At 36.4% G+C, this 25,711-nt stretch overlaps 1 protein-coding gene across 1 annotated transcript in view; it reads left to right on the top strand.

Annotated features, from left to right (window-relative positions):
- LOC126199242 (katanin-interacting protein-like) overlaps positions 1-25,711 on the top strand; it is a 349,391-nt gene that overhangs the window by 247,156 nt on the left and 76,524 nt on the right. Inside the window, exon 11 of the mRNA XM_049936035.1 lies at positions 24,988-25,597. Within this exon, the coding sequence (XP_049791992.1) occupies positions 24,988-25,597 (610 nt within the window). The remainder of the gene's footprint in view (positions 1-24,987; positions 25,598-25,711) is intronic.

A 25,711-nucleotide genomic window follows, 5' to 3' on the forward strand; every position in this document is an offset into this window, starting at 1 on the left:
CTAAAGCTCTGATATTTGGTTTACTTTTTCATTTTGTATTAATTACTTAATGATAATTTACAATAAGGAGCAATCACTTCATGCTTGTAAATGCAGATCTTAGATAATTATGCTCATATTTGTTTGTTTTCATTTCACTATATTCTCTCTGTGCTGCCATGGCTGAAAAAATTAGGGGTTGCCACTAGATAAGTGTGCTGGAATTGTTTTGTATGGATTGTAAATTATTATTTCATTTGGGCAACAATAGTCTTGAAAAAGAGCAGATTTTTGATTACTCCTCCAATGCAGTATGGAGGAGCATAGTGTCAGCACATCGCTCTGACACTCATTGTTGGCTTTCCAGAGCTTGTGACTGTTATGTCTCATTCACATAGCTCCTCAGCTAACATCACAAGGCTGAGTAGATGCCCTTCCAGTCCTCCCACCAAGGAAAAATCCCTGGCAGTACTGAGAATTGAACTTGGGTCTTCCGCATGCCCATCTGACATGTTCACCACTCAGTTATAGAGGCAGACCAATAATCCCTGCTCATTGTCATGTAAAGTATGCCCCAAAGCAGAATAGGAGACTGGCATTTGTTGCAGTCTGGGTACTTTGTAGGGGGGGGGGGGGAATAAGCAAAGAGGTATGACTTGTTATGTGACAAAAGGTGGAAAAAGGCTGATCCAGCAGTAGACAAGAACAGGATGCAGCAGATTGGCATGATAGGGGATTAACAAATAAATACAAGAAAATCTAGGCTCACAAATCTTCCATGTTACAAACTTCGAGAAATCTTGTGCCCACCTCAGCTGGGTAATTGAAGATAGCAAGGCAGTAAGTAGGAATTTGGATCAATAGCATTACTTAATCTGAGTTGGGAGAGTATGTAAGAGTTTGGCCAAGATTTCAAGATGAACACACTGGAGCCAAGTGTGTGGAGCAAATGTACACACAAAAAATGAACTTTTAAAAGTAATGCAGTGGCAGAACATCTGGATGTGAATCCTCGTATGTACTCCACAAGCCAGCATATGGTGCATGGCAGATGTTACCTAATACCACTGTTAGCCATCCCCTATCCTGTTCCACTCCTAAATGGAACGAGGGAAAAATGGTTGCCTATGTTTTTCTGTAGGGGCCTTAATTTTTGTTATCTTGTCACTGTGGTCCTTACACAAGATGCAGGTTGATGGCAGTAGAATTGCTCTGCAGTCAGCCACAAATGCCATTTCTCTAAACTTTTTTCAGTAGTATTTTGGAAAAGAACTTCGTCTTCCAGGGACTCCCATTTGAGTTCACAGAGCATTTCTGTAATACTCATATGTTTATTGAACCTACTGGTTGCAAGTCTAACAACACCCCCAGTATTCAAGAGTGGGGCACACTAGTGTGTATGCCCAGTCTCCTTTATAGATGAGCTACAGTTTCCTAGAATTCTCCCAATAAACCAAAGTTGGCCATTCACCTTCCCTACCACTGAACTTACATGTTTGTTCCATTTCATATCAGTTTGCAACATTATGATTAGGTATTTAAACAATGTGACTGTGTAAAGCATCTCACCACTAATACTGTATTTGAACATTAAGGGATTGTTTTTTGTACTCACCTGCGGCAACTTACATTTTTCTACATTTAGAGCAAGCTGCCATTCATCATACCATATAGAAATTCTGTGTAAGTCCCTCTCTATTCCCTTGCAGTCACTTTACAATAACCTTTCCCATACACTACACTGGCATCAGCAAACAGACACAGATTGCTGCTCAGCCGATTTGTCTGATCAGTTACGTTTATTGAGAACAAGAGCCGTACTACCATAGTTCCTTGGGACACTCCTGTTTATACCATTGTCCCTGATGAACATCACTAGGCTTGTGGTACTGCTTTTGTATTCTTTAGTGAAATATGTGATGAAGATTTGTGGTGGATTAAACATGAGTGACTGCCAGAATTTAAATTGTATTATCATTGTGCACCTCACAGACCATTTCACAGTTTTAACTTGTCTCTTAGTTTCTCCTTGTAGGCCATTGGACTAGCTCCTCTGAGATGAAGGATAAAACAGTTTTACAGTTTTAACCACAGCTTCAGGGGTCTTCTGAGATACTGTTTTTTTTTTTATTTTTTATTTTATTTTTTTTTTTCTCCCCCCTCCTGCTCTGTAGCACTGTACATCCACATTAAATACCAGTGAGAAGTTGCAACTGTGTGCTGGACAACATTCCTACATTCTGTTGGCAGTGTGCTACCAATTGTGCTTTTCTTACATGCCTGTGGGAGAGACTCAATTTCATGTTGTTAATAATTGTTTTCATATTTTCAGTTGGTAGTGGTGTGCATAGCACAGCCTAGTCTTTCATAAGAGAAGACAAATTGGGCTATGAGATTTCGTAAGTTAAAAGAAAGGGGGACATAATCACACATTGTTATTGTTATTTATTGAGCATCCATTTTATCATATACAATATATCTAAAAACACAGATGATGTTGTAACTTACCGAACGAAAGTGCTGGCAGGTCGATAGACACACAAACAAACACAAACATACACATGAAATTCAAGCTTTCGCAACAAACTGTTGCCTCATCAGGAAAGAGGGAAGGAGAGGGAAAGACGAAAGGATGTGGGCAAAATGTCTGCTTGTGTCTGTGTACGTGCGGATGGATATGCGTGTGTGTGTGGGAGTGTATACCCCTTTTTTCCCCCCTAAAGTAAGTCTTTCCGCTCCCGGGATTGGAATGACTCCTTACCCTCTCCCTTAAAACCCACATCCTTTCGTCTTTCCCTCTCCTTCCCTCTTTCCTGATGAGGCAACAGTTTGTTGCGAAAGCTTGAATTTCATGTGTATGTTTGTGTTTGTTTGTGTGTCTATCGACCTGCCAGCACTTTCGTTCGGTAAGTCACATCATCTGTGTTTTTAGATATATTTTTCCCACGTGGAATGTTTCTCTCTATTATATTCTTATCGTATCCAATGATATAGGAGTTGTCATGTTACATTATATGAGTTTGTAATTATAAAGTAAATTAATAACATAGGCCTACGGTGGTAAAACATATATAAATATATATCTCGTGCAGCGTATCGTAGAGAATAACAAAATAATTAATTATATATAGTGCATACTATTTTCATACATTTGTTTTTCATATATGACTAGCTGTGTGGAGCTGTTGCATAGCGCCGCACAAGGCGGGTGGCCTTGAAACGAGTTCCACTCGCTGCCACCAGAGCTCGGAGGATCGCGCTCTAGTTTTAACAGAGCGCGATCCACTGCTAAAAAGAGTTTCCGGTTGCAGCAACGCCCATGAGGTGTGCGCTGATTGGCTGGGGCGCTCTTATCAGTAGCCACATATGCTGGGGGCCCAGTCTCGCTCGTGAGGCAACAGCATGCTCAGTCGACTTGAGGCAGCCACACGTTACACACAGCCATGCCTTACAGAAGGAGAAGATACAGCAGGAGGCCAAGAATGCCAGTATATAAAACAGTTGACAGCTTCAGTTTCATACCAAATGAGGTTGTTCAAGAAGAGCTCCTGAGTGGTCCAATGACTTTTATAGGACTTTTTATAGGATTGACCACTATAGTAGAGAATAACAGAACAAACAATAATTAATTAATTATAGTGTGTACAGGCAGACTGTTTTCATACATTTGTTCAAATATGAATTATCATTATCATTGACCACTATGTCCTGAAAATCCATGTACTCTGTAACACTGTAAAAACATTCTCTTAATAACATTTTTTTAAGCTCATTTTTAAAAATGTAAAACTTTTCTATCTTTTTGATTCTTAAGGGAAGAGCACTAAAAAGGGTTTTGGGGTGATATATTGCACTTTTGTGATATTGGGCTGTTTTGTGTGTTTCTCTGTGGAAATCATTCCTGTGTCTTGTTGGGTAGTCATGGCACTCACTATTTAAAGAAGAAAATTGTGGGTGAGATTTGAAAAATCAGATACTTTCGTAGATATATAAAGATGGAAGCTACATTATTTGAAATTCTTTGAAAATTTCCCTGCAGGGCTCTCTTGGTGCAGCCCCTTTCATTATTCTTAATGCTCATTTTTGAATAATGAATGACTGGTTTGCCAGACTTGAATTACCCCAAAATAAGACATCATACCGCAATAGACTATGCATAAGAGCATAAGAACCACATATTACTGTTTTTTCACTGCAGCAGTTTTTCAGCATTCTGAGTATGTAGCAGCATTTACTTAGCTTTTTATTGAGCATTTCAATATGTTTATCCCACTTTAGATGCTCGTCTAGCCAGATACCTAAAAATTTTGTGTTTGAAGTTTGTAAAATCTTCTGTTCACCAAGTTTCAAAACTATATTGAGCTTTACTTTATTCGATACATGGCTGAAATTCATCTGTACTGTTTCTTTCTTTCTTTTTCTTTTTTTTTTTTTTTTTTCTCCAAATAAACAATTATCTCTAAACCATTTTCCTGCTTCTTTTTTTTATTATTTCTACTTTGTGTTGCAAGTCACTTTAATAAAAAGACTTGTATTGTCCGCATACAATACAGCATTAGCTAGTGTTAAACAGTTTGGTAGGTCATTTATGAAAATCAAGAACAAGAGGGGTCCCAGCACAAAACCTTGTGGCACTCCATTACTAAATTTCTTATATTCTGAAAAGTAAGAGGTTCCTTCGTGAACTATTTCTACTTTCTGGTATCTGTCTGACAGGTACGATTTAAACCAGCTGTGAACAGTACCATGTACACCATAGCAATATAGTTTCTCAAGCAATAATTCATGATCAATCACATCAAATGCCTTTGATAAATCTAAAAATACCCCACAGTTTACTTCGTTATGATCTATAGAGATCAGGAGAAGTTTTAGGAAATTATATACAGCTGTTTCAGTTGACCTATTTTTTCTAAAGCCATTTTGCTCAGTGACTAATATTCTACTTATGTTCAGGAAAGCAGAGTCTTTCATGCATTATTCTTTCAATAACTTTTGACAAGCAGGGTATCAAGGATATGGGTCTGAAGTTTTTTACATCTTGAGGATCACCATTTTTATATAATGGTTTTATTATTGACAGCTTTAGTTCTTTAGAGAAAATGCCAGTGCTGAAAGAGGCATTAATTATGTCAACAAGGAGACGAGCAATATTTATGCTGTGTTTAAGTACTTTATCTGGAATGCCATCAGTGCCACAAGACAATTTATTTTTTAGTTTGTTGATTGCATTCTGTACTTCTTGTACACTTACAGGGTATAAGAACATAGTTTTAGGATTTGTGGAGATGTTATGTTTAATCTTTGTTTGTCTTTGGGTTTTTATGAGGCTTTGTACAATACTTGCAAAATGAAGGTTTAATATATTGGCAATATGTAAAGGATCACTTATAGTTTTGTCCTCACTTTTAATAACAAAGCTGCTGTCTCTTACTATACTTCTGCCTACAGTTGTATTTATCACATTCCAAACTGATTTCATTTTCTTCTTACCCTTTCTTCTACTGATGTACGAGTCATTATGTAACTTTTTTGCTGCATTAATGACTTTCCTGTATAATTGTCTGTAACAGGTGACATACTGTTTCAGAGCTGGATTTAGCCTGGCTGATTTACTTAGCTTTCTAAGTCACTCTCCAGATTTCCGTATTCCCTGTGTTACCCAAGTATTAGGCTTGCTTTTTGTTTTAATTTTCTTAAGAGGGAATGCAATTTCATAGTTATGTTTATAACAAGTTAAAAATGATTAAAAGTTCATATCCACGGTGTCGAGTTTGTCTAAATCCCAGTCTGAGTTTTTTAATAAATAATTAAAAACCCTAATAGTATCCTCATTGATACAGCTTCTGTAGATATATTTCTTATGCATTTAGAATTTGTGCCCAGTACATTATTTATATAGAGTTTTATTGCTTTGTGGTCCGAGAACCCTGTGTCAGTTACTTCAATAACATTATCTAGCTTTTGCAAGTCAAAAAATATTTGATCTATTATTGTTGCAGAGTGTTTTCCATATCTAGTGCATTCATAGACAGATGGTGCTAAATTTTGTGAATATAACAAATTGTTTAGTTTTGATACTTTTTGACAGTTCATTTTAAAGTTGACATTGAAATCACCAAGTACAATAATTCTCTGTGTAAAATGTCTTAATTCACTAAAAAGTCTTTCAACACTGTCTAAAAACATCATAAAGTTCCCTGATGGGGAACAATATATGCACACAATAATTATTTTGGGTTCTATAAGTTTGCACATACATTATAACATTCCTTCTGTGACTGGTGTCTACGGAGCACATTTGAATATTCCAGTGTCCTATTGTGTAAGAGATATTCATATCACTGAAATTAGATTAGATTAGATTAGATTTACTTTCATTCCAATTGATCCGTAGTGAGGAGGTCCTCCAGGATGTGGAACATGTCAGAAAAACAACAATACATGACAAATATTTACAATTAAAACAAATAAGCTAATGTACCATTCCACAGGTCCCAAGTGGAATGATCGTCATTTTTTAATGAACACTAAGAGTAATTTTACAAATACTAATGCACTGAATTTAAAATAAAAAAGTTTTTTATTTATTTATAAGGTAATACAACTACTGTAATACTTATTTACAATGAACACATTACTGCACTGAAATGGTGCAGAAGTTAGATTATACTAACACACACACACACACACACACGCACACAAATTTTCAATGATCACATTACTGCACTGAAATTGTGCAGAAGTTATGTTGTACTTATATACAAATCAGTTGGTTTTACTAAGAAATTCATCAATGGAGTAGAAGGAGTTGGCCACCAATAAATCCTTTAGGCTTCTCTTAAACTGAATTTCATTGGTTGTTAAGATTTTTATGGCTGCTGGCAAGTTATTGAAAATGTGTGTTCCTGAATAATGCACACCTTTTTGTACAAGACTAAGTGACTTTAAATCCTTGTGAAGATTATTCTTATTTCTAGTATTGATTCCATGAATTGAGCTGTTGGTTTGAAAAAGTGATATATTTTTAATGACAAATTTCATTAAGGAATAAATATATTGGGAAGCAGTAGTTAGTATCCCTAGTTCCCTAAACAGGCTTCTGCAGGATGTTCTTGAGTTCACACCACATATAACTCTCACTGCACGTTTTTGTGCCCGGAAAACTTTAGCTTGGCTTGATGAATTACCCCAAAAAATAATCCCATATGACATTATGGAATGAAAGTAAGCATAGTATGCCAGCTTTTTCATTTTTATATCCCCTATGTCTGACAAAATTCGCATTGCAAACAGAGATTTGTTAAGACGCTTCAGCAGTTCTGTGGTGTGCTCCTCCCAGTTGAATTTATTATCAAGCTGTAATCCCAAGAATTTAACACTGTCCACTTCTTCTATCTTCTTGTCATCGTATGTTAGACATATACTCTTGGGACACCCCTTACAAGTTCTGAACTGCATGTAGTGTGTTTTTTCAAAGTTTAGTGACAAAGAATTGGCTAGGAACCAGTGATTAATGTCCACAAATATTTTATTGGCTGATCTTTCTAAGACTACATTTGACTTGCTATTTATTGCAATGTTTGTATCATCGGCAAACAAAACAAACTTGGCATCTGGTAATGTTACTGATGAAAGGTCATTGATATACACAAGAAAAAGTAAGGGCCCCAAAATGGAACCTTGTGGGACCCCACATGTAATTAGTTCCCAGTTGGATGAGGCCTGATAGCTTGATACATGTCTCTTTCCTAATAACACCCTTTGTTTCCTGCCAGAGATATAAGATTTGAACCATTTTGCAGCATTTCCTGTTATACTATAATATTCTAGTTTACTTAAAAGGATATTGTGATTTACACAGTCAAATGCCTTTGACAGATCACAAAATATACCAGTTGCCTGCAATTTTTTGTCTAATGAATTAAGCACATTTTCACTGTAAGTGTAGATAGCCTTCTCAATATCAGAACCTTTTAGAAATCCAAACTGTGACTTTGACAGTATGTTATTTGAGATAAGATGGTTATAAAGACGACTGTACATTACTTTTTCGAAAATTTTTGAGAATGCTGGCAACAGTGAAATTGGACGGAAATTTGATGCTATTTCTTTATCTCCCTTCTTAAACAGTGGCTTAACTTCAGCATATTTCAGCCATTCAGGAAATATTCCACTAATAAACGACTGGTTACACAGATAGCTTAATATGTTACTTAGCTCAGAATCACATTCTTTAATTAACTTTGTTGATATTTCATCATACCCACTAGATGTTTTTGATTTTAAAGATTTTATGATGGACATTATTTCTGTTGGGGTAGTGAGGGTCAAATTCATATTAAGGAAGTTACTTGAAATGTCTGGTCTAAGGTAATCCATAGCAGCATCTACCGAACCTGACAACCCCATCTTGTCAGTAACAGTTATAAAATGTTTGTTAAAAAGTTCTGCAACACTATACACATCTGTCACCAATGTATCATTTACTCTTAATGCTATTTGTTCCTCTTCATGCCTGGTTCTACCGGTCTCCTCCTTCACTATATCCCATATTGTCTTTATTTTGTTATCTGATATGACTATCTTTTCCTTGTAATATATTTGCTTTGACATCCGTATTACAGTCTTTAATATTTTGCAGTATTTCTTATAATGTGCTATAGCATCAACATTGGAAATGTTTCGGAGTGACAGATACAGTTTTCTTTTTGTTTTACAAGATACCCCTATTCCTCGAGTAATCCATGGCTTCTTTGTAGACTTTGCTCTAACCTTGGTAAGTTTTGGGGGAAAGCAGTGTTCGAATAAGGTAAGCACTTTATTAGCAAAAATGTTATATTTTTCATTCATGCCATGAACGCTGTAAACATCAGTCCAGTGAATGTCTCTGAGGAGTGTCCTAAAATAATCAATTTTTGGCTTACTGATTACCCTTTTGAGCTCAGATTTAACAGATTTTATATCCTGTTCAGTATTAACATTTAACAGAAGGAACTGCATGTCATGGTCTGAGAGGCCATTGACTATTGGTTTTGTAATATAATTTTGTTCATTGGACTTTTCTATAAAGATATTATCAATGGCTGTTTGTGAGCAAGTGGCTATCCTAGTGGGGAACTTTACTGTGGGAATTAAATATAATTCATTAAATTAATGAATTAAATATAATTCATATGCAGGTGTGTGCAATGTATTACATTTACTTTAAAGATAATTTTATCTGTGCCTTTTATAGCTTCTTCCTGATTACTTTCAGTTAGCTCAAAACAAGAATCATTATTGTATGTGTCTCAAGCAGTGTGATAAATGTCCAGTGAGTTTCATGTTAATCTAACTACTTCTTGGAAAACTATGAGAATAATTAAATCATGGAATGACTTCTCATTAGTGAAATAATTAAATCTCTTGATTAAAAACTCATATAAAGTGTAGTATGAAACCCTTCTATAAGCAGTGAATTAAGACATACACTAATAATTAATAAACACTTATCCATTTCACATTTAACAACTTTCACTAACATTTTGGAATGTATAATGTGGTCTGGAATGATTGAGCATCCCGCAGTTCAGATTGCAGAATAGCCTTTTTACTGAGAATATCTTGTGTCAAGTCACAAACTGCTCAGTAAAATAAGCAGTGAATTAAAACATACACTAATAATTAATAAACACTTATCCATTTCACATTTAACAACTTTCACTAACATTTTGGAATGTATAGTGGTCTGGAATGATTGAGCATCTCGGAGGGGGGGTTTCTGGTTCAAGTCTCAGTTCAGATTGCAGAATAGCCTTTTTACTGGGAATATCTTGTGTCAAGTCACAAACTGCTCAGTAAAATATTTGAATAGAAAAACATGACCAAGTGAAATGGTCTCTGAAGTCTGCACAAATCACAGTACTATTTTGAAGATATTTAATGTATTCCAGGCTTCAATATTGGATGCACTACTACTTCTTCTTCTTTCGATTTCGGCCATCTTTGGACCACGTTCAACAATTCACTTGCCCGGTTTTTTGATCTTTTTTCTCTCTTCCCAATATTTCCTCATCATTTTCGAATGGTTCCTCCTCCGCTCTTCCGACCATTTCCTGTTATTATTCTTTAGTTTCGTTTCTTCTGGAAAACACTTAATTTCGTTCACTATTTGTCTCAACTTTTTCCTGTCCCTGATTGACTCACGGGTGACATTAAAATAGGCCAAATCCTTTTTCACCATCTGTATCCATTTATTGTTGGTTTTTTCGTTCCTGTTACTATGTTCAAACACTTTTCTTGTTAGTCTGTTTCCATCCATCCTCGACAGGTGACCATAAAACGTTAGTCTGCGTTTACGCATTGCATCACTCACTTTCTCAATAGTTTTGTATATTTCCTTATTACTCTTTAGCTTGTACTCTTCTCCAATCTTTCTCGGTCCTAATATTTTTCTCAAAATTTTCCTTTCTTTCCTTTCCATGTTTTCTATTTCCCCCTTTTTGTTAAGAGTTAGGCACTCCGATGCATACAGGCATTCTGGTCTAATGACAGTTTTATAATGTCTTAATTTAGCTTGAATCGAAATGTTTTTTTTTTGTTATATATGTCTTTGGTTTTTTGAAAAGCAAATTCCATTTTCCTTGCTCTCGCCTGGTTTGCACTCTTGTCTAAACCATTCACTTGAATTATTTCACCTAAATACTTAAATTTTTCTACTCTCTTAATATTGCCGTATTTAGTAATAAGATTTTTCTTGTTATTTCTATGATTAGACATATACACGGTTTTTTCAAATGAAATCTGCAGTCCAGCTCTGGCCGAAACTTCTTGTAGTTTCTCCAAGTAATTCTGAGCTATTTCTTCGTTTTCTGTAATTATTGCCAGATCGTCTGCAAAAGCTAAACAGTCCACTTCTATTTTTTCTTTTTTTGTTCCAATTCTGATGTCATTCTGGGTGCCTTTGAGTTCTTCTTTCCATATTCTCAATATCTTTTCCAGTACGCAGTTGAAGAGGATTGGGGATAAACCATCACCTTGTCTAACACCTGTTTTAATTTCGAACTTCCTTGAAATTTCACCCATAAATTTAACTTGGGCCTTACTGTTTGTTAGCGTCTGTTTGATAATTTGAATTGTTTTCTTATCGACCCCAAATTCTTCCAATACTTTCAGTAATGTTTCTCTATCTACCGAGTCGTATGCTTTTTTGAAATCTACAAATACTATTGCAAATCTCTGGCCTCTTGAGATTCTGTAACGAATTAGTGTTTTCAGGTTAAATATTTGTTCAACACAGGATCTACCTTGTCTAAAACCTGCTTGATATTCACCTATTTTTTTATCCAGAACTGGCTCCACGATTTGAAGTAATTTCCTTGACAAAATTTTGTATCCTACTGGTAGTAGCGAGATCCCTCTATAATTATTAACATTCATCTTATCCCCCTTTTTGTGTAGTGGGTGTATCAGGGCACACTGCCAGTCTTCAGGAATTCTTTCTTCGTCCCAGATCTTCTTAAACATATGTTCCAAAACTTGTGGGAGGTTGGTATCCATTATTTTTAGGATTTCTGGTACTATGGAGTCTTCACCTGGGGCTTTATTGTTTTTTAGACTGTGTATTATGTGTTTTATTTCTTCAGCGTCTGGAGGTTTTGACTCGGTATTAGTATTTCGGTGGTTTTCAAAACTCATTTTATCTTTGGGGGGTTCACAATTTAGTAGATTCTCGAAATATTTTGCTAATATTTCACAATTAGTCTTGTTTGTCAAACCTAGCTTGTTCTCTTCATCTTTAAAACATAAATTTGGGGATTGGTATTTGGTTAGCTGTTTTCTAAAAGTTTTGTAGAAATCTCTAGAATTATTTCTTTTAAAGTCTTCCTCAATCTGTTCTAGGTTATCCTGAAATTGTCTTCTTTTTTTATTACGGAAAAGCTTAGCTGTTTCTCTTCTCTGGATTTATTTATGTGTAATACTTCTACATCATATATCGATAAAAGAGAAATAATTATTTTTGCTGAAAATGGTAGTATCATAGGTTAGTTCACAACAAATTTACCAACAGAAGAAACAGTAGGTGAAGTTTTATTAAATCATCAGTTGATTTTCTGTAAATGGACTATTGTGTATTTTACAAAAAAAATAAGTTGTTGTGGTTCTTAACAGAATAGGAAGTATCTTGAAAAATAACAGTAAGAGATAATAGAAATGCAGTATTATGTAAAACAGAATATTCACTATTGCTGTGTGCACACTGATGAGATTTTGAAACCTTTTATTTATTTATTCATCCAGTGATCATCTCTCAATGATGTAGGATTTGTAATCATAATACAATGAAAATATATAAGTTCAGTATATGCACATAGAATATGTAAGTATGTTTTTAATATAATAGAGGGAAACATTCCACGTGGGAAAAATATATCTAAAAACAAAGATGATGTGATCATAGCGTGTAGGCTTTCACGGCCAGCGTCTTCAGTAATTAAAACTTCCGGGCTAAGAGGCCGTGGTCCAATAGTAGAAATACTTCTCCATGACGTTTCGTTGCCAGCTGCGGGCAACATCATCTGAGGTGAGTCTACGACTGGCTGCTAGGCCATGGAGGTCCTGTTTATATAGAGCGCGTAGAGGGCGCCACCACTCGTCACGTCAGGGAGAAGTATTTCTACTATTGGACCACGGCCTCTTAGCCCGGAAGTTTTAACTACTAAAGATGATGTGACTTACTGAACGAAAGCGCTGGCAGGTCGATAGGCACACAAACACACACACAAAATTCAAGCTTTCGCAACAAACTGTTGCCTCATCAGGAAAGAGGGAAGGAGAGGGAAAGACGAAAGGATGTGGGTTTTAGGGGAGAGGGTAAGGAGTCATTCCAATCCCGGGAGCGGAAAGACTTACCTTAAGGGGAAAAAAGGACGGGTATACACTCGCACACACACACATATCCATCCACACATATACAGACACAAGCAGACATCTCACAAGCAGACATATTTCAATGGCTGCTTGTGAGATGTCTGCTTGTGTCTGTATATGTGTGGATGGATATGTGTGTGTGTGCGAGTGTATACCCGTCCTTTTTTCCCCCTAAGGTAAGTCTTTCTGCTCCCGGGATTGGAATGACTCCTTACCCTCTCCCAAAACCCACATCCTTTCGTCTTTCCCTCTCCTTCCCTCTTTCCTGATGAGGCAACAGTTTGTTGCGAAAGCTTGACTTTTGTGTGTGTGTTTGTGTTTGTTTGTGTGTCTATCGACCTGCCAGCGCTTTCGTTCGGTAAGTCACATCATCTTTGTTTTTATATATAAGTATGTTTTTATGAAGATAGGACAGGTGGTTGACCACACCCTTCTTATAAGTTTCAGTTCGGCAACTTTTGCTCTGTGTGCAATCGATAATTTTGCTATTCAAAATGTCTGAAAGTTTACTTTGCATATTTACACTTGTTCAAGTCATATAAAAAAATATTTTGGGGCAGTTTTACAATTCAGCCTAAGTAAGTGTCACCTCGGGGGTTGATACTTATGTTATAGAAAGAATGGATGGGAATTGGTCCACCATGCACTCCAACCCAGTTCACATTTAACTCCAGTTTTTGTAAGCGGCCTATGTGTATGTTCAGCATAGTGTGCCAATTTTTGTCTTCTACGAGCTACCAAAAATAGGATAGTTAATTAAACTAAAAGCTACACTGCAACATGTTCTCTGTACCTAATCTCAAAACAGATAGTTTCTACTGCCAGTTTGTCAGTATTCACACCCATAACGGTGCACGACATGCCAAACGTTCTTGATGTTTTGCTATAATGACTTCAAAAACAGCAACTTCAAGAGGTCACTTCAAAAACCATAACACCAAGTGATCAGACTTTAACACCTGGTCTTTTAGCTCGTGCTGTTATCATAGCAATTGTGACAAGTTTCACTTGTCAGATCCATGTATTCATTGCTCTCGTGGCAACAAATTACATGTCAAAGTCTGTGAGCAGCACCATCAACAGCATGGAGTGGAGCTGAGCAATACTTTTAACTTGTAATGTGTTGCAACTAAAGCATTAAGTGTATGGTGATACTCCCATCTGATGATGAAAATCGTTCAGCAATAATTAAATAGTACACAACCTGTGGCTATGTTGGGTACATTAATGATGTTATATTTTTAACGAACTGTAAAAGAGAGGTGCAGCTGGAAACATAATCCTTGGAGCTAATGACACTGAATAGTATCTTTATAAGAATTGCTCCCATAACTCAACAAGCAATCAACAGTGGATATGTGCTTTGTAAGAGATTTTACTCCAGGTACCACCTGATTTCCCATTTCAAAGGAAATGAAAAGTAGGCATTCAGATTCTGCAGATTTATGTCACTGTTCAAAGGATGAGGTGGAACTTTCTGAAACCTGCCTTAAACAACAAACTCACAAAATCAAACATAGAAACATAAATTACCAAGCCATTTTTAATGTAAATTTGCTGTTATGACAGGAAAACTTAAAACTGTAATAAACCTTCTAAATGAGAAAAATGTAATGATTACAGCATTGCAGGAAACAAGATTTACTGATGAACATCCCTTAAGTTCAGAAGGATTCAGGGTATTTAAGGGAAATCATAAAAAAAAAGTTACGAAGAATGTATTCCAGTTGGGATCAGGTTGTATCATAAACAACAACAACGTATTAAACTCAATTATAGAATTTAAATTAATTAATGAAAGACTTTCTGTAGTAACATTTAAATCATCAAACAAAGTTTACACTGTTTTGAATACACACGTGCCTACAACTGAGAAAAACAGAACACAGAAAGACCAAATATAAATTGCTGAACAAACTGTGTCAAGTGCCCTAAATCACATTCCATAATTAAAAAAAAAAAACAGTATTACTGCTTGGTGACTTTACTGTACAAGTTGGCAAAGAGTGTCAGCACAGATTCAGTAGTAGGAAAATTTCATGGATGTAAAAGGGCCAGTGCAAATAAAGAAGACTCTTAAGCCTATACTATCAGCATAATCTAGTAATAAAATTTACATTCTTCAAAAAACTTCGTATAAAAGGATCCAATTTGCAATTAAAAACAAATTGATCATGCTGCTGTAAGTAGATACTCTGCAGTGGAGGTACTCAATGTAAAAGTTGATAAGAGTGCCAGTTTAGATTTAGGCATTACCTATCTATTATTAAATTCAAGGTTAGACCAACATTTAGTAAAAAGAACCAATATGAATTTTACATACAGATGTTATATAGAGAAAATGATTACAAAATGTATTTGTAAAAAAGAATACATAAATGTTGGGAACTGTGTCAAAAAGATATTATTTTGACTGCAGGAGAAACTGTTCCTCTAAAAAAAATGGAAACACACCTGGCGGAATGATGATATTGTGATGAATTAATTGTAATGATAATGAGCTTGGAACATCTTGAACTCAAATAAAAATAATAAGAACAGGGAAGATTTTATAGAAGCAAGGAAACGTTCTTCAAAAGGTCTCAAAAAGTTCAGAGTACAACACATAAAAGATCAAAACATCAGTTGAGTCATATTTTATTCAGAACAACACAAAGGACTTTTATAAAACATTCAAAAATAATTCAAAGAAGTAAACACCACCAAGCTAACAGTTTATGGATCCAAAAACACATAAGGCTGCATACAATAACATTAAGAACTGCACAATTCTTGCGAACTACATCAGTGAACAACACAATTTTCATCCACCAAAAGAAGTACTCCATTTTGATAACGTCATCAGACTCAAAGCCAACAACAGTAGAGGAAATGAGAGAAGTTATAAGAAAAGAAAGAAGAAAAAAGGAAGAAAGAAAGAAAGATAATTTAGAAATATTAAAGCAACAGGAGAAGACTACAGTTGTCGAACTGTGAAAATGATCATTAATGAAATTTGGACAAAAAACAGCTTACCATGAGAATACACATCAGCATTAGTACACCCACTACATAAAAGAAGAAAGGAAAAAACTTATCCTGACAATTATAGGGGAATCTCCTTCTTGCCAGTGACATATAAGATCTTGTCCATGACATTTTTCCAACAGTGTATTAGATAAAGTATCGAGAAGAATGGAGGAAATCCATCATTATTAAGGTTGTTTTTTGGCACAAGGTTTGCAGACTGTTGTTTGGGTATTAGAACCTATGTGTACTTAATATGATGGAACCAGATTACACAAAACCACCCTCGAACAATTGGCATTAGGTTTATTGATCCGGGTGTATACAACCCAGGACAACTGGGAGATCCGGGAAAAACTCGGGTTGTTTTGTTTTTTTTTTTTTTTTTTTTTTTTTTTTTTTTTTTTTTTTTTTTAATCTGGGAGAAAACTGGGAAAAACCAGGAAATTTTTTAGAATTCCGGGAATTTTATTGTTTTAGGACCTTGCTGTTGGAAGGCTTGCGTGCCTCAGCGATACAGATGGCCGTACCGTAGGTGCAACCACAACGGAGGGATATCTGTTGAGAGGCCAGACAAACGCGTGGTTCCTGAAGAGGGGCAGCAGCCTTTTCATTAGTTGCAGGGGCAACAGTCTGGATGATTGACTGATCTGGCCTTGTAACACTAACCAAAACAGCCTTGCTGTGCTGGTACTGCGAACGGTTGAAAGCAAGGGGAAACTACAGCCGTAATTTTTCCCGAGGGCATGCAGCTTTACTGTATGGTTAATGATGATGGCTTCCTCTTGCGTAAAATATTCTGGAGGTAAAATAGTCCCCCATTCGGATCTCCGGGCGGGAACTACTCAAGAGAATGTCGTTATCAGGAGAAAGAAAACTGGCGTTCTACGGATTGGAGCGTGGAATGTCAGATCCCTTAATCGGGCAGGTAGGTTAGAAAATTTAAAAAGGGAAATGGATAGGTTAAAGTTAGATATAGTGGGAATTAGTGAAGTTCGGTGGCAGGAGGACAAGACGTTTGGTCAGGCGAATACAGGGTTATAAATACAAAGTCAAATAGGGGTAATGCAGGAGTAGGTTTAATAATGAATAAAAAAATAGGAATGCAGGTAAGCTACTACAAACAGCAAAGTGAACACATTATTGTGGCCAAGATAGACACGAAGCCCACGCCTACTACAGTAGTACAAGTTTATATGCCAACTAGCTCTGCAGATGACGAAGAAATTGAAGAAATGTATGATGAAATAAAAGAAATTATTCAGATAGTGAAGGGAGACGAAAATTTAATAGTCATGGGTGACTGGAATTCGGTAATAGGAAAAGGGAGAGAAGTAAACGTAGTAGGTGAATATGGATTGGGGCTAAGAAATGAAAGAGTAAGCCGCCTGGTGGAATTTTGCACAGAGCACAACTTAATCATAGCTAACACTTGGTTCAAGAAACATAAAAGAAGGTTGTATACATGGAAGAAGCCTGGAGATACTGACAGATTTCAGACAGATTATATAATGGTAAGACAGAGATTTAGGAACCAGGTTTTAAATTGTAAGACATTTCCAGGGCAGATGTGGACTCTGACCACAATCTATTGGTTATGAACTGTAGATTAAAACTGAAGAAACTGCAAAAAGGTGGGAATTTAAGGAGATGGGACCTGGATAAACTGACTAAACCAGAGGTTGTACAGAGTTTCAGGGAGAGTATAAGGGAACAAACGGCATGAATGTGGGCAAGAACTACAGTAGAAGACGAATGGGTAGCTTTGAGGGATGAAGTAGTGAAGGCAGCAGACGATCAAGTAGGTAAAAAGACGAGGGCTAGTAAAAATCCTTGGGTAACAGAAGAAATATTGAATTTAATTGATGAAAGGAGAAAATACAAAAATGCAGGAAATGATGTATGCAAAAGGGAATACAAACGTCTCAAAAATGAGATCTACAGAAAGTGCAAAATGGCTAAGCAGGGATGGCTAGAGGACAAATGTAAGGATGTAGAGGTTTATCTCACTACTGGTAAGGTAGATACTGCCTGCAGGAAACTTAATGAGGCCTTTGGAGAAAGGAGAACCACTTGTATGAACATCAAGAGCTCAGATGGAAACCCAGTTCCAAGCAAAGAAGGGAAAGTAGACGGATGGAAGGAGTATATAGAGGGTCTATACAAGGGTGATGTACTTGAGGACAATATTATGCAAATGGAAGAGGATGTAGATGAAGATAAAATGGGAGATATGATACTGCATGAAGAGTTTGACAGAGCACTGAAAAACCTGAGTCGAAACAAGGCCCCGGCAGTAGACAACATTACATTGAAACTACTGACGGCCTTGGGAGAGCCAGTCCTGACAAAACTCTACCATGTGGTGAGCAAGATGTATGAGACAGGCAAAATACCCTCAGACTTCAAGAAGAATATAATAATTCCAATCCCAAAGAAAGCAGGTGTTGACAGATGTGAAAATTACCGAACTATCAGTTTAATAAGTCATGGCTGCAAAATACTAACGCGAATTCTTTACAGACAAATGGAAAAACTAGTACAAGCCGACCTTGGGGAAGATCAGTTTAATTCCGTAGAAATATTGGAACACGTGAGGCAATACTGACCCTACGACTTATCTTAGAAGCTAGATTAAGGAAAGGCAAACCTACGTTTCTAGCATTTGTAGATTTAGAGAAAGCTTTTGACAATGTTGACTGGAATACTCTCTTTCAAATTCTGAAGGTGGCAGGGGTAAAATATAGGGAGTGAAAGGCTATTTACAATTTGTATAGAAAATTTGTATAGAAAATTTGTATAGAAAATTTGCAGTTATAAGAGTCGAGGGGCATGAAAGGGAAGCAGTGGTTGGGAATGGAGTGAGACAGGGTTGTAGCCTCTCCCCGATGCTATTCAATCTGTATATTGAGCAAGCAGTGAAGGAAACAAAAGAAAAATTCGGAGTAGGTATTAAAATTCATGGAGAAGAAATAAAAACTTTGAGGTTTGCCGATGACATTGTAATTCTGTCAGAGACAGCAAAGGACTTGGAAGAGCAGTTGAACGGATTGGATGGTGTCTTGAAGGGAGGATATAAGATGAACATCAACAAAAGCAAAACGAGGATAATGGAATGTAGTCGAATGAAATCGGGTGATGTTGAGGGTATTAGATTAGGATATGAGGCACTTAAAGTAGTAAAGGAGTTTTGCTATTTGGGGAGCAAAAGAACTGATGATGGTCGAAGTAGAGAGGATATAAAATGTAGACTGGCAATGACAAGGAAAACGTTTCTGAAGAAGAGAAATTTTTTAACATCGAGTATGGATTTAAGTGTGAGGAAGTCGTTTCTGAAAGTATTTGTATGGAGTGTAGCCATGTATGGAAGTGAAACATGGACGATAAATAGTTTAGACAAGAAGAGAATAGAAGCTTTCGAAATGTGGTGCTACAGAGGAATGCTGAAGATTAGATGGGTAGATCACATAGCTAATGAGGAGGTATTGAATAGAGTTGGAGAGAAGAGAAGTTTGTGGCACAACTTGACTAGAAGAAGGGATCGGTTGGTAGGACATGTTCTGAGGCATCAAGGGATCACCAATTTAGTATTAGAGGGCAGCGTGGAGGGTAAAAATCGTAGGGGGAGACCAAGAGATGAGTACACCAAGCAGCTTCAGAAGGATGTAGGTTGCAGTAGGTACTGGGAGATGAAGAAGCTTGCACAGGATAGAGTAGCATGGAAAGCTGGATCAAACCAGTCTCAGGACTGAAGACCACAACAACAACAACAACAGTTTACAGTTAAATTTTTGTTACTTTGGCTGGTAAGAACCAATACTCTAACTAAGGATATTATTGTATCTCACCACTGGAGAATAATACTGCTGCGGGGAAAAAAAAAAAAAAAAAACACTTAAGTTGCAAAGGAAATGCGCCATATACAACAACAAAACACAGTGGTCATACAAGCGTCTGCCAACAGCAAAGTGTATCAAATGCTGTAGGAAGACAATGGAATGCTTCATAACAATAAATTGCCTCCGATAATTGTGACGTCACAACTGTTTACATTAGATTCGTTTCAGCAGTTGCAAGCTCATGCACTTGTGCAGTTGAATCTGTTGAGTTGCGTAGAGTAGTGCCTTCTCCCACATTTGGCTACAGGAGTGTGGCAGCTAGCTGTAAAATCTTGTTTCACAAAGCGCCTAGCACCAAGTGCACATTGGTCTATTGATTATTCATTTGATTTTCAAATGTATCCCTGTTGGTTATTGAACATTTTTAACACATTCTAAGTTGGTTTCTGAATGAATCATAAGTTGATTTTTGAGTAGTGTGTGTGATGTCTCTGCTAGCGGAATCCCAGTCGCATCTGGAAATAAACTCCCCTGCAGACAGAAGGGGATGGGGTTATACGAGCTGAGCAGAATAAGTCAAATGGGTGAATGCCAGTTGCTGTTTTTGTGGTTGACTGGGCGTGCAAATCATCAGCATTGTTACAATTACTAGCTTATTGCATAGATCCAGACTACCAGAGTGAAAATAAATGACTGATAGGAATAACAGGTAAAGAAAGATTACATATTATCTTCTCAGTGTATCCAAAAAAATGAAATTTTGACAGAAAATTTTTGACCAGACCGCTACACTTGTAAGGCCAGTTAACGACATTTCATTTTTTCATGTAGCAAAATGTTTGACGAACTTTGATGAAATAATAGATTCTCTCTCAGAAAGGAAAGCGAGCCATGTAAAGCTGTAGCAAGATTAGAGAGAATAAATGCTAGGTCATAAAGATTGAAGAAATGTGTACTGCCTTGCTTGTCTCTTGTCTTTACTGGTTTTGTATATCCTACATTTAATTTTATGTCACACAAACAGAAAGTTATTAGCTAATAGGCAATAAAGAGTACAAATTGTCGGAAGAGCTGTTTTTCTCCCGGTTACAAATAATCACATATTTTTTATGTATCAGAGGCTTCAGAAAGATGTGCGATACAAAATGATTTTCGAAAGGCGATTTTTCAAAATTTTTGGCGTTCTACCTCAAACACTCGAGGGCGGGGTCGCTACTATCTAGTATTGCACCGGTTAGGAAATAATGTAGATCCAGGGCTGAGCACAGAGCAGTCTGAGTTGTAGAGGGGAGGTGGGTAGTCTCCATGTGGCCCATGTTTACATTCAGTGATTTTGCGGTTTCCTCTTTGTTTATTGTTCTCATGTCAAATAAAAACAAAGCGGATTTCTGTGGCCAGGAGCTACCAGGTGAATTAAAATACGTTCACATAATTATGGAAAGCTAAAACGTGCTATTAGTTACAGATTTCATTTTATTTCCTCCTTTCTGACAGTCAAGCATTAATCGCCTCACAGAACAATAAAGTTATTTTAGAAATTTGCCTTTTGTTAATTATTTCCGCTGAGGCAGTCAATTTATTTGAAGTGAAGTGTTTAATTCCATACTGTTGGCTAGTTTCAACTGTTCGCTACATTTCAGGTGCACCTTTACATCTTGTAGAACGTATGGCATTATGCCAGAATAAAGAACCAAACATGAGATAATACTCCAAGAAAATTTTCATCTGGACCTGGACATATGAATGTGTACTTTAAGCCGAATTATGCATTTTAGTATGGTTCACGAAATTCCAATACTCTTGGAGTATCCTCTAATGTCTTGTTTCTTTTATGACATGTAAGAACTTTCAATGTTTTACATGTACAAACATACAAGCTTCCTGCTTCATCGTAGCTGCACAAGCGCGGTGATGCCTTTTAATGTGGCGCTGTCTGGCAACTGCTGAAAGGAACCTATTTCTAACAAGTTGCGGGAAAAAATTGTGAATGGTTGTTTGAAAAGTGTTACTTCCAAAGTAAATTTCCTTTTGTGCAAGATGAACTATGTGCAAGAATGTACCATGAATTTCTTAAACCACAGAGCGTTTGGCTCTTGTTTAAAAATCAACTTTCTGAGGATGACCATTTAGAAGAACTTTGAGCCCAGAAGATCGGACATTTATGTGGTCATTAAAAATTTTACAGGCACATTTGTGTGATGTATCATAAAGCATAACACGCACAAAAAGGAACAACATTATATGTGAAAGCTTAGCTTCTCTTGCAGCTTATTAGTCTTCGAGACTAATACTATATGTATAAAGCTTTTCTTTTCTTGTAGCAATGCTATGTATTTAATTTATACCATTAACTTTTCCTATTTGTGTGTTTGCGCTACTTAACAGTGATGTTGCTATTGGCTGTCTACATCACGTGTGCTATCCTCTGAATAACCGCTGTCATCGGTTGGCGAGATCACATGACATGAACTATGACTGGCGTACAAAAGCGCATTGCAATCTCGATTTCAATGCTTCAGAAAGTAAGATGCGGCGGTGTTTGTTGGGATTAGAATTTATACTTTCGTAATACAAAAATATGCAGCATACATATTGCTGCACATCAAACATCTTTCCAAAACGTGTTTTTTTCCCCGAGTTTCGATTTCTAAAGTGCCGTGAAATTCTACGTCAGTGTATAAAACCATGACATAACCATTCAAAGGATTAATAAGTTTTACAGGTCTGAAGAAAAGTATACTGTCACTTAAAACGAAAAAAGTGTATTTTCACCCAGGAGAAAGTTTATTTCTAACCGGGAAATCTGGGAAAAATCTGGCAATTTTTTTCCTTGTCTGTGTATACACCCTGTTGATCACACCCACAGGAGGTGGCAAGAAATACACAGCTTGTTCTGAGCTTGCAATTTCAAATCACGTAACATGCAGGGAACAAACATCAGAGTTATCTAGTAACTATGCACAAACTCCACTACATGCATGGAAAATACAAAATATCATCATCATCGTCATCATCATCATCTTCCTTTCAAAGATTAACCTGTTCCAATCTTCACGATATTTTTTAATTTTTTTACTTACGCTGGCAATATTTAATTCTGTTCTAATATCTTTGTTTCTAATCATATATCTTGTTGTGCAGCCCTTCACCTTAGCAACCTCATCTCTGCTGTTTGATTTTGTTTTCTTTATTGATTTTTATTTATTTCTTTATTTCTGTGGTAACCCTGTAGCCTAGCTTTCAGTTCTGAAGAATAACATTGGAACTGCCATTACTTTATAGAATTTCATGATGGTTTCTTTCTGTACTTTATGGCCCAATGTTCTGCTAATGGTACCACAGACAGCTTGGAATTTGTGTATTTTATTTTCAATATCAGGGTCCAAATCAAAACTTATAGCACAGCCTAAATGAGAGATTTGAGACACTTGTTGTAAAACTGAGTTATTGAAAAGTTTTTGATCTGACTGGATATTTTCCTCTGAATGCCATTATTTGTTTATGTTACTAGGAATTTTAAAGTTGTACTTCTTGCAAAAATTTGTTTAGTTGGTATACTGATATTTGCAGGTCATCTTCATTCTTTTGAATGATAACAATGTCAACAGCAAACAAAAGTACATCCAGGTATTCATCACTCGTTATCTTAATTCCTTTGTTTAACTTATATTTCCATTTGTGAAGATTGAAGTCAACGTAGATACTAAAAAGGGTAGGTTTAAAAATATGTTGTCTACAAAATATGAAAAGCATAATCAAAGAATAACGAAACGAAAACATGTTTGTATAAATCACAATGCCTTTGGTGTCTGGGACCTTTGAAGGATGAAGAAAATCTGGGAGCAACAAAAATTAAATAAATAAAATTAAAAAAATTAATATTGCTTTAAGGTTATACAAATAAATAAATAATAAAATATGTTATATATCTAAAAACAAAGATGATGTGACTTACCAAACAAAAGCGCTGGCAGGTCGATAGACACACAAACAAACACAAACATACACACAAAATTCAAGCTTTCGCAACCAACGGCCGCCTCATCAGGAAAGAGGGAAGGAGAGGGAAAGACGAAAGGATGTGGGTTTTAAGGGAGAGGGTTAAGGAGTCATTCCAATCCTGGGAGCGGAAAGACTTACCTGACAGGTATATACTCCCACACACACACATATCCATCCGCACATACACAGACACAAGCAGACATGTCTGCTTGTGTCTGTGTATGTGCGGATGGATATGTGTGTGTGTGGGAGTATATACCTGTCCTTTTTCCCCCTAAGGTAAGTCTTTCCACTCCCAGGATTGGAATGACTCCTTAACCCTCTCCCTTAAAACCCACATCCTTTCGTCTTTCCCTCTCCTTCCCTCTTTCCTGATGAGACGGCCATTGGTTGCAAAAGCTTGAATTTTGTGTGTATGTTTGTGTTTGTTTGTGTGTCTATCGACCTGCCAGTGCTTTTGTTTGGTAAGTCGCATCATCTTTGTTTTTAGATATATTTTTCCCACGTGGAATGTTTCCCTCTATGATAATAAAATATGTTGATTTATTAATTTGTACTTCAACATTCCTTAGTGAATTATTACAACAAATCATTCTGATACAAGTGTAAAAATCATAGAGAGAATTAACAAAATGTATGAAAATGCTACACACTATTATAGCTAAAGAATTCTTGAATGTAAAGGACACTGCTGAGATGAGTGACTCCTTTTGAAACCCAGAGTTTGTATAAACATTTATGCAGTGACTGTGGGCATATAATTTGAAACAGAGTGCTGTCTAATGACCTTGGACTAGTAGTCTTGGAATGTAGCCTTGGAATATAACAACTTTTTCCTCAGCAGAAATAGATCACATTGTTTAATTTATCACAGCTGCCTAAAAAGATATGTACATATTGACATCTGATTCACTAATAAGCATACACACACCCAGTATTTATCTGTTGGACACTATTTCCTCTCTCTCTTGTATCTCAGTCCTGCATTTTGCACATTTGACGAGCTTAGTGTACAGGATTTTTCAAGAATTTAACTGCAGCTATTTTATAATTGTGTTGAAGTGGATCATCTACTTTCAACACCTCTTTATGATTTGATAATTGATATTGTATTTGTGTGATTATATTTATATAATTTTTAGTGCACCTTTATAATAGTTACAAATTTTTTGTAAAACCTTATGGCCTGATTTTTGTGCTTTTTCTCTGTTCTTGCATTGAGGATTGCAGAAATATTCTAAAATTTCAGGTGAAGATTATTTCTGTGCATTTGGATGGAAAACTTGTGGTAGCAGGTGTTGACGGAATTATTCCAATACGTCGTGCTCCTGGAAACTGTCACTTCAACTTCGTCCAGGAACTGAAGCTCTCTGGCAGCCCTGTTGCAGGGCCTGTAGATGCAGACCGTGAAGAATACAGCAGTACAAAAGATCAACATGACTCTCCACTTTCGTCATCATTTGAGTTTGATGCAGAATGTCAGGATCATGGAGCAATGAGCTGTGATAGGAGAAATGAAAATAATGCTACTTTGGATTCATTAAACAGTGATTATCCATTGAACAGTGCAGCAAGTGATAGTGCTCTAAGTAACATTTCACAGTTACCATGCAGTGATTCAGAGCTGAACAAAGTAAAACATGAGGAAAATGGATTGAGGTTATTACCTCCTCCAGTGTCAATTAGGTACAGTGACAACAGTGATTTAGGTGATGAGGAATATGAAGCCCCTGTGATGCCAGAAGGTTTTGTGTTCCAGCTTTTAATTTTGTCAACTTGGGGTGACATGTATTATGTCGGACTGAATGGTCTAGAACTATATGATGAATATGGGAAAAAAATAAGGCTGACTGAAAACAGTAAGTTAGTAACATTACTATTTCAAAAAGATAATTTAACAAAAAAGGGAAAATGTATTAACAGAGAGACATATATTGCAGACTGACAAATTACAATTAAAAGATTAAATAATA

This window comes from Schistocerca nitens, chromosome 8 (assembly GCF_023898315.1).
Source record: "Schistocerca nitens isolate TAMUIC-IGC-003100 chromosome 8, iqSchNite1.1, whole genome shotgun sequence".
Taxonomy (NCBI): Eukaryota; Metazoa; Arthropoda; class Insecta; order Orthoptera; family Acrididae; genus Schistocerca; species Schistocerca nitens.